Source organism: Sceloporus occidentalis, unplaced genomic scaffold (genome assembly GCF_023333645.1).
Source record: "Sceloporus occidentalis isolate IW3139 unplaced genomic scaffold, rSceOcc1.0.p SCAF_165, whole genome shotgun sequence".
NCBI classification, from domain to species: domain Eukaryota; kingdom Metazoa; phylum Chordata; class Lepidosauria; order Squamata; family Phrynosomatidae; genus Sceloporus; species Sceloporus occidentalis.
Genome location: NW_028317145.1, coordinates 1,240,359 through 1,255,847, shown reverse-complemented (window position 1 = coordinate 1,255,847; position 15,489 = coordinate 1,240,359). Strand labels below are relative to the sequence as shown.

Here is a 15,489-nt window from a genome sequence, read left to right as displayed (position 1 = left end):
CCTGGATCATATCCACCAAGACCATATCCCTGAAGTTGCTGACGTCCGATGCCTTCTGGTTGAGTTCATGTGCAAAGTGGCCAATTTGTAAGTAAATAATATTTTGACTAAGAGCAATGAAACATTCCCCTTTTCTGTACAAAACCCTGTACAGAAAGGCATCCTGTACAGTCTCGCCAACAAATAATGCATATTAAGGAAACTTGTAAGAACTTTAATATGCAATCTTCAACCTGTTTAAAAAAGTTATCACCTTTAGAAGAAGCTGCAGCGCAGTGCCCCCCATCTGGTCCCTTTGTACCACCTATCAATAGCAGGGATAGCTCTGGTCAAAACCAGTTGTAGCAGTTTGAATGCATGCGCGCAGTGGGTCTCGTGGGCGCTTTCCTGAACCAGCACTGAAGCTGATTGGCAGTGATTGCACTGCATGGGCGCAGACAGCGGGAGATGTGTTTGGTCAAACGCATCTCCTGCAAGCCCTGAAGCTGTGTAGTGGGCCCTTTTTCATACTTAATGTACAAAACGATTGGAATAATAATAATAGTAATAAAAGAAAATCTTCCAACACATTTCAGCAAGTTACTGTTTTACCAACTTCTAATACAATGAAACCAAGCCCATTAAATATATTAATAATAAACAATTTTAAAAGAAAATGAAAAGCTTTAAGAATTCAAAATACACAAAATGTTTTTATGAATCAAAATAAAATGTACATATGTCCAAATATTAAAACAATCAGATATGCAAAATCAGAATGGTGTATGTGTACAAGAACTGAATCTCTAGGTCTTTTTTTTTTCTTTTTTCAGGTACTCCTTATTTAATCAAGAAATACTTTTGGAAGCGTTGAAGTATCCATGTAAAGAATAGAGGCTTCTAAGATCCACGGCTCAATATGCTCACATCACCAAAGAAAATAGATTAGATATGATGTGTCTTGAATGTATTGGCATGTTGTATACCTGAGTGAGTGCCCAAAGCACCAATCTGACACCGTAACCAAGTCGTAACCTTCCTAGAAAAAACAAAAACTTTTTATTTAGAAATTATTTACAAACGTTAATACAGATTTCTTATTTTTCTACATCCGATTAACTTTATAAATATCTTGGTGACTTTAAAGGCGATTTTTTTTTTTGTTTGTTTGTTAGAAACGGTGTGATCGGGCTCCTAATTGGTATATTACGTATTTTTGGAATTTGATATATACCTCACCTTTATTAATTTTGATGCCTTTTGTATTATTGTTGAAATCTGATATGATACAGAAATGACGACAAATTAAGAAGTTATATGGATACGAATTCCCTTAATGGTTTATGTATATTTTTATAACTTATAATAAACAGTGTTGCAGACTTGCTTGGCAAAAAAACCCAGATATTTGCTGTGTGTGTTTTTTTGTTTTTTATATAGTGAATTTTTACTTGAATGTTTGGGTTGGGGTGATTAACATAACCTGGAGATGCATTTAGAAGTTAAACATGAACAAAACCTAGAATGGTTTTGTACCTATAAGTTAGTATAACTCAAAGGCTTTATGGGTCATGAACATATCTCCCAAGCCTCCTTTTTTTATGCACAGTCCTGATTTTAGGGCACCAAGCTGTCTATCTGCCCCACTGTCCCGGTTTTGTGGGCATCACGGCCGGGGGCCGGGCGTAGAGAGTCTTTGTGTATATGGGTGGTCCAGCCCCTGACCATGCGCTGCCTCTAGCCACATTAACCAGAACAGTTGTCCTGATTTGGGGGTAGACATTTAAGGGTATATATATATATATGTGTGTGGTGAAATGGCTCGTGAGCGACCAAATTTGCCCCCCTGGCCCAGGGTAAGACTTAACTACCTCCAACGAAGACCGTAGTTAATACAAACGGCAAGATTTGTGAATCTGTATTATTACTCCACCTGTATTTGCATTCATTTCATCTTATTTCGCAGGCTCTGGAAAAGTAGTTTAACATGATTTGCGTTCTATAACGGGCTCGGGAAGCGCTCCACTGGGCATGTAATAAACTAAGCCCTACCGAAAATACAGAACTAATATACACTGCAACATGGGGGGTTTATATGAGCTCGTCAGCACATACATGTTTGTGTTTCCATACTAGCTCTTGCATTAGTGAGTACATTTGTAGCCATCATAATCCCAACCCTACAACGATATGCTGCTGTTTATTAGTCATCTCCCCATTACTTTAGGGAAGAATCAAAGCTTTTTGAGACCCCAAATAAAAAGGTTTCATTGGGGTACGGGACATTCCGGCCAGTCTATGTGCTTTGATGCATATGATAGATATGTGGGCTCTTTAAATTTTCATGTTGCTGGAAAGGGCATGAGGGATTCCGCCGAGCCCCATAATATTAATTTGCATTAAGTATGTTTGACTGAACATGATGACCAATCGGCTCCGGCGATGGGAAACGATGCAGATTGTCATGCGCAGGTAGCACTCCTGCTGATTGGCTTTAAGCAGCCAATCAGTGGCAAGAATCATTGGAGCACGGAGGAGAGCAGCTATAGGGAATGCAGCATCTATCTCGGGTAAGTCCTGTTATTTTCCATTTTTGAAGAGACGCTGTTTTAATCATTCTTCTTAAGAGGGTGTCAGTGACATTTAATTGTCCCATTAACAAAAGTGATAAGAGTAATAGTGAATAAACTAAGGAATGCAAAATGTATGATTACAAACATGATTTGGGGAGGAATACATTAGCAAGGTGATCCATAGTAACACTTCACAAAGGGAGATCCAGACTATTCTCCCCAATAATGCCTTTCATTTTTAAGATATTGTTCTACATTAAATAAAAATAAATGGCAGATCTGTCATTTTAACAAATCTTCGAAATGTTTACATTAAAACACTGAAACGTTATGGAAGTTTTTTAGGTTTCTATGGCAATCACTGTCTGCTGTTATGTCGCATGACAATTAGAATTAAATGAGATGTTTGCGGGCCAACAGTGGCTGCACTTGGCTAGTCAGGTGCGGAATACCATATACTGAGGACAGAAAAGTATCACCCATTACATTTTTTTCTAGCAGATCCAGCGGAAGGATGTGGCTTGGGGACACCATCGCCCATCAACACAGCAGAATATAATATATTTATGCAATACTCTGTGTCCTGTCTAACATACATTAATAGAATGGGGTTGTTTATGGGGACACAAAAGGATCTAGGTATGGAAAAATGCTCCATAAATAAACATTTTCACTCTAAACAATACAAATACCCAAAACAGGGGCCCAGAATGTTACAATTAGAGAAGCCCATGGGCTCTCTTACCACCCCCACCCCTGAACATTCTATTAAGCTTAATATGGAATGGTCATGCTCCCCTTTAGTGTGATTCTCCATCCCAGACTGACAGAGGGCCCCAACATTTAGAGCATTTTGCAAATGATTGCCCTTATTTCTGCCCCCCCATCCCTGCTGCTCACTATGTGTCTATACACACGTACTAAGCCCAACACTTAGTGAGCAGTCGGTGACTCAGCGCTGGGACACGCCCCCTTCTCCAGGACTTACTTCCGGGTTCTCTGCAGGACAGCTGTGAGTGATGGTGCTGGGAGTGCGGAGAGACATGCGATCCCTCAGCGCTGTCCTCTTACTGTGCTGCCTCCTGCCCTGGAGATCCCACTTGCTGGACCCCGGATCAGCTGCCCATGGCTGCTTCTGCCAGGTCAGCCATAAATACCCTAAGAGCACGCTTAACCCATTACTTACCGGATAAGAGAGGCTTGTATTTCTGATTGTTATTCTTGATATTATGAACCTCATTACCAAGGATTCCTCTAATCCTGAGTTCTAGAGGTAAATCGTGAATGTGCAGATTTATCTTTTATATATTTACTTTTTTTATATATACATAAATTATATACATTTTACATTTAAATATTTGCTGCTCTCCCTGAAAGCTAATATTTGCTGTTTAGGAGCCTGTGTTGTTTATTCTTTGTACAAACACAAATCCACCTGTTCATACTTTGTATTTAAGCACTTTTTGTAGCTGATCTGACGTTTAGAGAACGAGTGGCTTTAATTAAGAATCTGGGTTGGTTTTTTTTTTGGATTAAGGTAGATTTCAGATGGTTAAAATGGGAAAAATAGATGGTTCTCCTTGTATTTCCCGCAGGTGACCGGCCACCTGGATGATTGTACCTGTGATGTGGAAACAATCGACAATTTTAATAATTACAAGTTGTTTCCTAAGCTACAAAAACTATTGGAAAGCGATTACTTTCGCTACTACAAGGTAATTACCGCACTTTAACCTGTTATGTTCTATGGGGTGGGCTGGGAAGTGGAAAAAAAACACATCATCATCATCATCGGAGGATCCGACAGTGAGGACAAAAAAGGTGTGGAATTCACTGCCAAGGGAGGTGGTGTTATCAAATACATTAGATACCTTCAAAAGGGGTTTGGATTTATTTTTTTTTACAGAAAGGCATGATATACAGGGCTATAAATAGCCTTTTGAAGTCAAGATGGCAGAATTCAAAATAGCTTAATTAGGGTTTTTTTTTTTTGCCATCTTTTGGATCAAGAATATGAAGGTTAGGTAGAAGGGTTGAACTTGATGGACTCTTTTTTTTTCAACCTCGTGTACTATGTAACTATGTAACCACCATTAGCTTTTTGTGTGTTTGGTTTTCAACGCCATGTTTTCTTACCCACTGGACTACTTTTTTTTTAAATTCCACATTTCATGTTATTTTGGTGATTGTGTTGGGAGGGGTCTGAGGGTGGTGTGTGCAATATTACTGGCACACTTGATTCTTGTTACCCCCGGTTGGGATTTGTCTGCCCTCCTTTATGCAGAATGCCCAAACATTTACTCACTTTATTATTTGATCCAAATGAGGGTATGGAAACCCTGTCCTGAACCAAAATCATGAAGATTTTTATTTTCTTGTTCTTCCCTGAAGAGCTGAAAATAAATAGCCGTGCTGGCACCTGGATCCATTCTGTGCCCTCTATAAAATACTGCTGGTGGCTCCTGATCATCAACGTAGAGCAGAACAGATTACTCTGGCTGGCTCTTGACTTTTGCTGTGTACTTATTTACCACTTACCTGTAACATACAATGATCGTGTTTTAAAGACCAGTTTTAAGCCTCATGAAATAAAATTTCTCCCTTTTGGTTTGGGACCACAAAAAACAAAATCTATATATTTGGACACCAAGGTCCATCTCCCTGTGTCAGGTATAATGAATTACATTTAATACAAAGCTTAAACATTTACTTTAATAAACTGCCTAAATAATAGGCCTTCACTGTCGCCCCCTTTTGTTGTGTGTTTGGGGCTTCATACATTGTTACGCTGTTTAACTGAACATCCATCCGTAGGAACTCTGAAGATAGATGTTATGTTATGTATGGGCGAGTATAATATTGCTGTTTGTTTTTGTTTTTTTTGTGTGTGTTTTTAGGTGAACCTCAATAAACCTTGCCCGTTTTGGGATGACAGCAGCCACTGTGGATTACGAGATTGTGCTGTACAGCCTTGTCCAACCGTAAGCTTAACACATGTTGAATTATTTTTGTGTACGATGATACACGAAATATGATGTCATATGGATGTAGCTGTCGTTAATAGTCCTGTCGTACCCCTTGAATATATGTGTTGTAAGAAACGCTGTGTAAATTACCGCTATATAAACAGGTAATAATCTTTTATAGTGTTTTTTACTTCTGGCCAAAAAAGCAAGTGTGCCTTTCTAGATGGATCCCATTATTATTATTTACATGGGTAAGAGCTCTTTGTTTAAGATCCTCATCTCTTGATATCCAGACTTTTTTTTTTTCTTCTTAATTTAGGAGGAAGTCCCGTACGGCATCAAGGCTCCTGGTTATAAGGTTTGTGTTCTTTTGTTACATCAGGTACCTGTGTTTTAACAGCAAATCACTGCTAAAATATTGATTCAATGGTGAAGCATAGCTCCCGACAGATCAGTATTTTGCAGGAAAGTCACAATTTCTCCCACTTTTGCAGGCAGTGGGGTCATGGGCAAATTGGTCTGAACTCTAATGATGGACACAGTGAACTGTAAAATCAATGGAGGTCTGTGCTGTTGCACCTTCTGCAAGCTGTCCTTGAGATGCCATGCCTCCCACCCCAACCACTTCCAGGCCTGCCCCCCTTTTGTACTGCCTTATGCCACCCCCAACACAAGTCTTCTGATATTGGGGGTAGGGTGACCAGCCTGGTACAGGTGAACAGGTAGTATAAGATCTCAAACTGTGGCATGTCCTGATAACAATTTGTCCTGGGACAGTTTTTAACATAACTAAAAGGAAATGCTTAATGCACGTGCCCACCTACTCCTGCCCCCTGCTATTTGTGAAGTAAATTTTCACAACCTGAAAGCGTCTTGGAGATGAATGTGGCACAGACTGCATTGCACATAACACAGTGCAAAATAATTCAGTAACTATTTGTCTCAAATGTCCATAAGCAAACTACATTCCATCACAAAAGTTAATTGTCTTAATATTGACAATAGACCGGCTTCATTCACTCTCTATCTCCATACCTTCTCTGTTGACCGCTTCTGTGCCCTTGTCTCCTTTCCTGCAGCTCCACTTCTTCTCTTGCCTCTTCTTGGTCTTCTTTCTTCATCAGATTCAATGAGAAAGAGAAGCATTTTTCTGGATCCCTCCTTCTCCATGAATCTGCATTATTCTGGCCTTTCGGAGTACTTCTGCAAAAGGGGCTGCGCCACAGGGGACAGCCTCTCCACCATTCCTCCAATCAGGGGAGGGGTGTGTCCCTGCAGGCTCCTCCCCTTTGTGGAAGTGGTCTGGAAAGCCTGGTTTATGGCTGACAGACAGAAGAAGAAGTGTTGCTGCAGGAAAGGAGACAGGGACACAGAAGCGGTGAAGGTAGAGAGAAAATAGAGAGCAAATGATGGTAAGCAGGGAGAAGGGGAGAGAGTGTCAATGAGTGTGCGTGAGTGAGAATGAAAAAAATCTATGAAATGTGAAGCTGGAGCTCTCTGCCTACATTTTTTGCTTGTGTCTTTAGGGTCCCTCCACCTTTTAGGGCATTCCTACAAATTGATAAAATAGGCAAATTTCGTTCCTTGCAGTACACAGAGAATGCAAATCGTGACTTTGAAGACCTTGATGAATGTGAGAAGGAAAAAAGGCTTGGAGCTGTGGATGTGTCTTTAAGGTAGGTTTCCTTTTTCCCAACGTTATGCGCACCATGTAGGTGTTAAAGCCCAGTAACCTACCTCTGTTTATCCCTGAATGCAGCGAAGCCACGCAGGAAGCTTTACAACAGTGGAACAAACATGATGATTCTTCCGACAACTTCTGTGACTTGGATGGTATGTAAACCTTTTATCTGTGTTTGTGCTCCCCCACCATCCTAGGGAAAGTATATATGTGTGTGTGTATATATATATATATATATATATATATATATATAATATATAATAATTTTTTTATTTTTTTTTTCATTTTATTTTATTTGTGCATAGATGAAGAGTCTCCAGATGCAGAATACGTGGACCTTCTTATTAATCCTGAGCGTTTCACTGGCTACAAAGGATCTGATGCCTGCAAAATCTGGAATAGTATATATGAAGAAAATTGTTTCAAGTACGAACTATGTGATTTCATACCAAATTGCCATTTAACTGTGTATAAATGTATAATATATATTATATCGCATGTTTGTCGGACGTTTATTTTTAGTGGCGTGACAAAAACATCAACATTTCAGTCCCTGTTGGGGACTTTTTATCAAGAAATACCACCGTAAAGTCTGAGGTTTCTTTCATATTTGTGTGTGTACATATGTGTGTGTGTGTATGTATATATATATATATATATATATGTGTGTGTAATGAAACAAACTGCATGGAAATTGCTGTTTTTTTTGTGTTGTTTAGTTCTGCTTTATTACATTCTCTATTTCTTATATTTGTTTTATATACATTAGGCCAAAAGCAGTTAAACGTCCACTGAGTTCGCTGCCACTGGGAAGAGGTAAGGCTCTGCTTTTGGGTTTGCGTGGGATAAATATACAATGTGGGGCTAATCTTTAAATTGATGATCTTGTATGGCCAGCAAATTATGTTATAAATATCCAAGTGGCCCTTGGCCGGGAAAAAAAAAAAAAGGTTCCCGATCCCTGTTTAGAGCATTGATTTCGGAAAACTGGAAAACCTCCCCCAACCGGGACTGTTTAATTAACAAGGACAAACAAATCACTTTGACTTACGGTAATTTTATAGAAGACAGTATATGAGCCCAGATATGTACTCAGGACGTTATGGACCCGTTGGCTAGCGTGGCACAAGTACATGGGTGATGTTCTATAACATCAGTGTTGACGCTTATGGAGAATACTATGTACTGGAACGTGGAATATACAATTATGTTATTACTACTTTATGAATCAGTTTTGCAAGTGATGCATTTCTGTTTAATGAAATATGCTTATTTATATCTGTTAAAAAAATACATATATATCTTAGAAAAACCACCAGTTCAAAATTCACAAAAGATGTATCTAAGAGCTATACAGATGCCGCTCGAAATGGTGTAAACGTCCCTAATAACATTCACAGCCTTTAGAAACCCGTATAGGGAGATGTTAAATGCATCTTGCTTATGGGGATACTTTTAGCTCCAGTATATATTCATTTTAACATAAATTCAACAAAAAAAATCCCCTTATTGGTTTGAGTAGCTCAGAACAATTGATGTGGACAGCTTTTAAACCTATACCATTACATAACATTTATTTATAAAGCGCCGGCAGATTCCGCAGCGCTGTTACAGTCAGTAGAACAATTTATAAACGCATGCAATAACAAACTGGTGGAAAGGAGAGCCCTGCTCTTGTGAGCTTACAATCTAATCGGTGGATGCGGGAAGTGAGACAATAGGAGAGGACAGCTTGGGTGGGCTGATCTGGTTCCAATGATGTGTTGAAGCTGTTGATTGTTCAGATTGCTTTACTATGATGATGGCTGGGAGTAATGGGAAGGAATGTTGCACGCTTCCCTGAACAGGTGGGTTTTCAGAGAGGTTTTGAAAGTTGCGTACGAGGCAGAAAGTCTGATGGAACTGGGAAGGGAATTCCACAGGAGGGTTGCAGCGCAGGTGAAGTCCTGAATACGGGAGTGGGAAGAGGTAACAGTAGAAGATTGTCAAGAATTGCATCGTGGATGGCTGACAGTCCGTGATGCGAGTTAGAAGAGAGAGGGAAAGGTCAGGAGCAGAAATATAGATTAGGGTGTTATCTGCATATAGATGGTACTGCAAACCAAAGGAAGAAATAAGTTGTCTGAGGGAAGAAGTGTAGATGGACAATAAGGGGCCCAAGAACTGAGCCTTGAAGAACACCAAGAGATAGTGGTAGGGGAGAGGAACAAGTTCTAGTAAATGAGACTAAAAGTACGGCTAGAAAAGTAGGATTTAAGCCATGAAAGAGCTGTGTCACAGATGCCATGAGCATGGAGGGTTTGTAGGAGGAGGAGGTGGTCGACTGTGTCAAAGGCTGCTTAGAGGTCCAAGAGAATTACCAGTGAGAATTGGCCTTTAGTTTTAGCCGTGAGGAGGTCATTAGTAATTTTAGTGAGTGCAGTCTCTGTTCAGTTGTGTGGACGGAAACCAGATTGTAGAGAGTTTGAAGAGAGAAAGTTTGTTGGTTGATTCCAGCAGTTTAGAATCTAGCGGGAGAAATTAAACTGGACGGTAGCTTGATGGGGATGTGGGATCAAGGGAAGGTTTCTTTAGGATGGAGGAGATGATGGCAGTAGAGTCACCCGTCTATACAATCTTTAATACAGCATTTTATAAATGGCAGAGACTTATGAGCTGTTAATGGCCACTAGAAGAATATGGGGAATTTTTTTTTTTTTTTTTTTTTTTTATAGAAAAGGTATTTTATTTGCCATAATATGTCTGATATTAAATATTTAAACCATTTTTTTCCTTAATCTTAGGAGATGGTGAAGGTAAGCAAATATTTTATTTGTATTTATGATTGAAGTTGTCTCTTATTCAGTTTATATTTCATGCATGTGGGCAGTGCGGGACTAGCGATGACTGGGTGGTTATGGCACGCTTTTGCCTAATGACGTGATGGCCAGTCTGGGCCAGCATGTTGGTCATTTGAAATGGAACTGACATATTTTAGTATTAATTGCTATGCAAAGTCCTTCTGATTTGGGCAATATGTAGCGTGAGACAACTGAAACTGTGTCTTCAAATTGATGGGAAAGTTCTAAGGTAGAATGGATGCTTAACTTGAGCTTTTGTGGAATATCCGTTTTTTTGGTTTGTGTAATTATAAGGCAAACATTGTTTTAACTCCAAAGTTACATGCTGTTTTTACTCTTTTCAGAAAATCTATTTAATAACTGGGTTGAAGGTAAGTGTGACCTTAAATAATGCTTTCCTATCAAAATGCAAACAAAAATGTGATTTATGGTGTACCACCGTCTGTGTCAGGCTTGCTGTATAATGAGTTATACATGTACCGTGCTCAGGAGATGTTTTGGCACACATATTTGAGCAGTGTTTTGCAATGAGGTAAACCAGGAGCTGTAAAATTTATACCTGGAGTGCAAAAAAAAGTCCAAAAACTTTGGCAACGATTTCTGGTAGAATTAATGTTAAAATATCACCATTTGAAAATACCTTGGGGTGTCTACTTTTCAAAATATATATAGTTCAATGGGGTAAACTGAATTGGCTAGCTGCAGAGATGTCATCTCAATTAAGACTTGGATGCAGGATGACCAGATGTCAAAATTCTAAGTTGAAAACTGAAATGTGCATGTCCCAAGCTTGGCCTTTTAGCAAACATCCCAACATGGGTGTTATCCCTGTACTCCCAGAGATGTTTCTAAACAAAAATTAGGTATTTTCTTGCAGCATCACGCAGCAGACTGTCACAATGAATGAGAAAAATGTTTTTACCTTTCTTCTATATGTATTTTTAATACTAAAATGCAGTTGTATATAATATGTATGTAGTATCCAAATAAAGCTCTATATATGTGTGTATATATTTTTTCCCCGTTGTTTAGGTCTTTGCTTTGAGAAAAGGGCGTTCTACAGACTTATTTCTGGATTACATACGAGCATTAATATTCACCTCAGTGCAAGATATCTCTTACAAGGTAGGAAAATGTGATGTAGTAAGTCTTAACCTTTTTATAGCCTTAAACTTCTTTTATTAATTGGCCTGTACGTTATACTAGGGGCTCCGATCATCATATGCACTTTAATGCATATATGATATCTGCAGGTGGTATACTGTCAGCTCCAGTACTAGCTTGGCAAACTCTGCAGGCAGAGGTCTATCCAGGACCCTGTATGCATGCTCAGCAAACACTTCCATTAATTTCAGTCTGGAGGTTTGCTTGAAATAGACAATCGGTGGCAAGAATCATCTGACCGTAGAGTCAGGGCAGTTGCAGCAACAGGGGTACAATTTCTAGCCTAGGTGTTTATTGTGGATTCTTCAAAATAATAAAACAAAGTGGTTGCAGGGTAATATGTATTCCTGAGGTGTAGGAGTCAGACATTAAACTGTCACTTTAATCTGAAAGCTCTGGGGCTAAAGTACCTTCTTACTGAACTGGCTTTTTAAAGTAGGAGTTTGTGCCGGTAGGGCACTGGACTCCATAGTGTATTGGGGCCGGTTAAAAGAGAGCTCTGTTCTCCTCCAAACAGCCCAACGATTAGTGGCATGCTGGGTATTGCAATAGGGGAGTCTGGTAGCCGGTTACAAGGCTTCCCTCTCGTTGTAAGCAAGAATGCCCCGCTGCTAATGCACCAGATATCATTAAAACCCCTAAGACAACACATTGCTTTTTATTTTGCAGACACTTGGATAGATAAGATCTGGGGCCACAATGTGTCTGAATTTCAGAAGCGCTTTGATGCCGTCCTTACACAGGGAGAAGGGCCAAGGAGACTGAAGAACCTGTACTTTATTTATCTGATCGAGCTGCGGGCCGTTTCCAAGGTCCTCCCGTATTTTGAACGGGCCGGTTTCTTGCTGTATACAGGAAATGAAACCAAAGATGCGGAAAACAAAGAACTTCTGATAGACATTCTGCGTGATGCTAAGTAAATAGCATGTAATATATGGTTAAATATTCTGTAATCTGTTCTTCCACAAAGTAGTTTCCCTCTCCCAACAAGATTATATCATCTCACACGTTCCTATGATCTGCTTTGATTCATATTGAAGTTGGGTTAGATGAAATGTTTCCTGTTTTTTCTATAACTGTTTAGTGAATGGACTATATTCTGTCCCTTTTTGGATCCAAGGGTCTTTTTCCCCAACATACTGATTTAGGAGCTGATTGCTTATTTTTTTCCCCCGCTATAGGTCTTTTCCTTTACATTTTGATGAAAACTCCCTGTTTGCTGGTGGTAAGGAAGAAGCCGACCAGTTAAAGGCAAGGGTTTTTTATTTTTCATGGGCTATAATTTGTTCAGCCAGACGTGGGCTAGAAAGAGTAAATTGATACCCGAGAACGAGAACTTCTTTTCTTGGTCACTGTCAGTAGCAAGAATTTTTGTCCCTTCCTAAAAAAAAAATAAAAAAAAAAATTTTGTGACATAAATTTCGACATGGTTATTCGCAGGAAAATGGGTAGGTTCCAGGAGTCTTATTCCCTGCCCTACCGGGATAGGTGGAGCCTTTCCTACCGTGCTACCGGAAGTGACCAAGAAATTACATTCTTGGGTAATCTATACCAAGTTCTGCTCAAGTCCAATTCACTAATTTTCTTTGGATGTAGATCCATCATTTTCATGGCTGGTCAATATATAGACATTTTATATCCATCAACCAATTCCATAATTATATTTAGAATATGTTTGTTATGTGTACTGTTGTGATTAAATGGGTTCTAATGCTTTTTTTCCATAGGCAGAATTTAGAGATCACTTTAGAAACATTTCGAGGATAATGGACTGTGTTGGCTGCTTTAAATGTCGCCTGTGGGGGAAGTTGCAGGTTAGTTGTGCTCATAACTGGCAATAATGTGAAATTTTACCCCCTCCCCGTTTTTGAATTTTATTATACGTTTTGTTTGTTCTGACAGACTCAAGGATTGGGTACTGCCCTCAAAATACTGTTCTCAGAGAAACAAATAGAAAGCATACCTCGGAGTGGGCCATCTCATGGATTTCATCTTAAACGTCAAGAAATTGTGGCATTATTTAATGCTTTTGGACGGTTAGTAATTTTTGTGTAAATTAGACGTTTTATGGAAAAGCAAAATTAGACTTGTGGCTGTAGTGTGAAGGTACAATCCACCCCCTTCTGACCATATCTGGTCTTTAATGAGCCGTTTCTCAGGTGTCCACCTCGTACTGCCTTGGTAAAAGAAAGTAGGCCCAGCCTGTAGTTGCAGGGACTAGGGGTTGTAGTTAAGACATCAGAGCCTCATGCTAGTTAAACATAGTCTATTTATGTATTTTTAACTCTGACATGACTGAGAACCCTAATTTATGTTGGTTTTCTGTGCAATCCCTCCCCAGGATATCTACAAGTGTTAAAGAACTGCTCAACTTTCGAAATCTGATGCAGAAAATGTGAAGATGTGACCAGAACAGGATCTGTTTTTTGCACGACACAGAACTGAAGCCACTTCCGTGAAAATCTGGTGTAATCGAGGCTGTTCCCTGTGAATGTGGTCCCCTATCGGAGGACTTTGCTGTTAATAATGTAAAATAAATGTTTAAGCTTTTCCCGGCTGTGTTAATCGGTATATTTTTAATGCTGCCAGTCAGAAAGAACTTGCTGCATTGTTTCACCTCCTGAAATTCTCAAAGCCGACTCCACCTTCTGGCCAGTGCTGTTTCATGTATACATTTTCAGATTTCCGTGCCATCTGCCAAAGTACCTATGAGGGTAGAATTATAAAAGTACCCAAATCTGTTTTAATTAGTACAGCAGCACCTGCTCATAGGGAAGGTATATACCCTTTATTACTGCTGGAGGAGATTCCTTGAACCCTCAGCATTTATTATGTGTGCTCCTAATGATGGAGATCTTGTACATTAAAGTATATTTTTGAACTTTATCAATGGATCAGAATTTTTTTTTTGCCTGTTTGTAGTTGCCACTGTAAAGGATGTGATTTTTTTCTTTGTTTGCTAGATATACAACTGGGTAATTATCCCATTAACAAAATGTAGTCTTAATTCTAACCTTCTCAATGTTGTAAATCAAGGAAAAAGTGACAGCGGAGCTCCTACTGTGTAAGAGCAGTTTTACCGTTCTTCACTTCAGCCTATTGATTAGAAACTCTTCAGAACAGGACGGTTAATGACCATTACTTCCATCTACTTTACCATGTCTCCACAAACACTACCATGAATTTCACTCTTGCAACAAGATGGGCTATATGACTTAAAAAGTTGGAATTCCAAATTATTTAGATGCTTATAAAAGCTGTCCTTCAATTCTTGTATACTCATCTCTTCAGACCCAAGGGAGTAGCTTATGAGATGACCTTTCAGTAGCCATTCAACAAAATATTTGTAGTCTACTTTAATTCTATTTAGTCTCATTACACATAATTGTAAGAACCTCTGTAAAAGGGTTTGGTAATGAGTTACAGGCAGTAGAATAATTTCATCTTGGATGCAGCAATGGAATATGAAGGTTCCATCTTAGCACAGGAGGAACTTGGTACTTGTCACCCTTGATGTTGCATTCATACAGATGGTGTGGCAGTAGCTGCTGCCTTTTCTCCTGGTAGGCAGCTCTGCCAGGCCTACTACCACCAGTTACACAATCTTGCAGGCAGTATGGGCATACTTCCCCTATGGGATCTTATGTATTTTCTAACATTCCCACTACGATACAGCTGGGGTGACAGCATACGAGTCGGCGATCACAGTACAGTCATTGGCCACTCAACATCTAAACACACAGTAAGCTGGCTAGCTATGAAACTACAGAAATTGTTCACACTGGGGTCAGGGGGACTAGTAAAGCTGTAACCAGTCCCTGTTGGGGTCAAAATGCAAAGGAGTTCTACATATTAGAGGGGAGAGAAGAAAAAAAATAAATAAAGTGAGTTTAGTAAATTTACTGGCCGGTCAGAATAGAAAATGAAAAGATCTGTCCTGCCACGTAAACTGATAACACTGCTTTATCATAGAGGGAAATTATTAATACTCCAACTCTTGTGTGCTCCGATTTCAGAGGAGGCATTTCTCTGAGCTCCACACTCTCAAGTGAAGAATACCTCCCAACAGTTCAGGGTTTTGCAGGACATTCTCAATTTGTCCCACTTTTGCAGGCAGTGGGGGTCATGGGCAAATTGGCCTGATCTCTGATGGACACAGAACTGTAAAATCAATAGAGGTCTATGCTGTTGCACCTTCTGAATGGTGTCCTTGAGATGCCATGCCTCCCAACCCAACCACTTCCAGGGATGCTGCCCCCCCCCCTTTGCACAGCCTTTTGCTGCCC

At 39.6% G+C, this 15,489-nt stretch overlaps 1 protein-coding gene across 1 annotated transcript; it reads left to right on the top strand.

The window, feature by feature from the left end:
* Positions 1 to 3,571: 3,571 nt before the first annotated feature.
* Positions 3,572 to 13,602, top strand: LOC149279467 (ERO1-like protein alpha). Its single transcript, XM_089501139.1, has 16 exons — positions 3,572 to 3,694; positions 4,148 to 4,267; positions 5,450 to 5,533; positions 5,838 to 5,876; positions 7,109 to 7,194; positions 7,278 to 7,351; positions 7,505 to 7,625; positions 7,969 to 8,015; positions 9,983 to 9,994; positions 10,384 to 10,410; positions 11,072 to 11,164; positions 11,873 to 12,119; positions 12,385 to 12,454; positions 12,931 to 13,017; positions 13,106 to 13,239; positions 13,545 to 13,602. Exons 1-16 carry the CDS (start codon positions 3,572 to 3,574, stop codon positions 13,600 to 13,602), a joined length of 1,422 nt encoding a protein of 473 aa, XP_089357265.1.
* The last annotated feature ends 1,887 nt before the right edge of the window (positions 13,603 to 15,489 follow it).

Bases quoted from the DNA above. Each gene is read 5' to 3' on its own strand.
- LOC149279467 (XM_089501139.1), top strand. From the start codon at position 3,572: ATGGTGCTGGGAGTGCGGAGAGACATGCGATCCCTCAGCGCTGTCCTC. The intron at 7,626-7,968 runs GTACGAACTATG...TATATACATTAG, and splicing joins TATGAAGAAAATTGTTTCAA to GCCAAAAGCAGTTAAACGTC. The intron at 11,165-11,872 runs GTAGGAAAATGT...TTTATTTTGCAG, and splicing joins TGCAAGATATCTCTTACAAG to ACACTTGGATAGATAAGATC.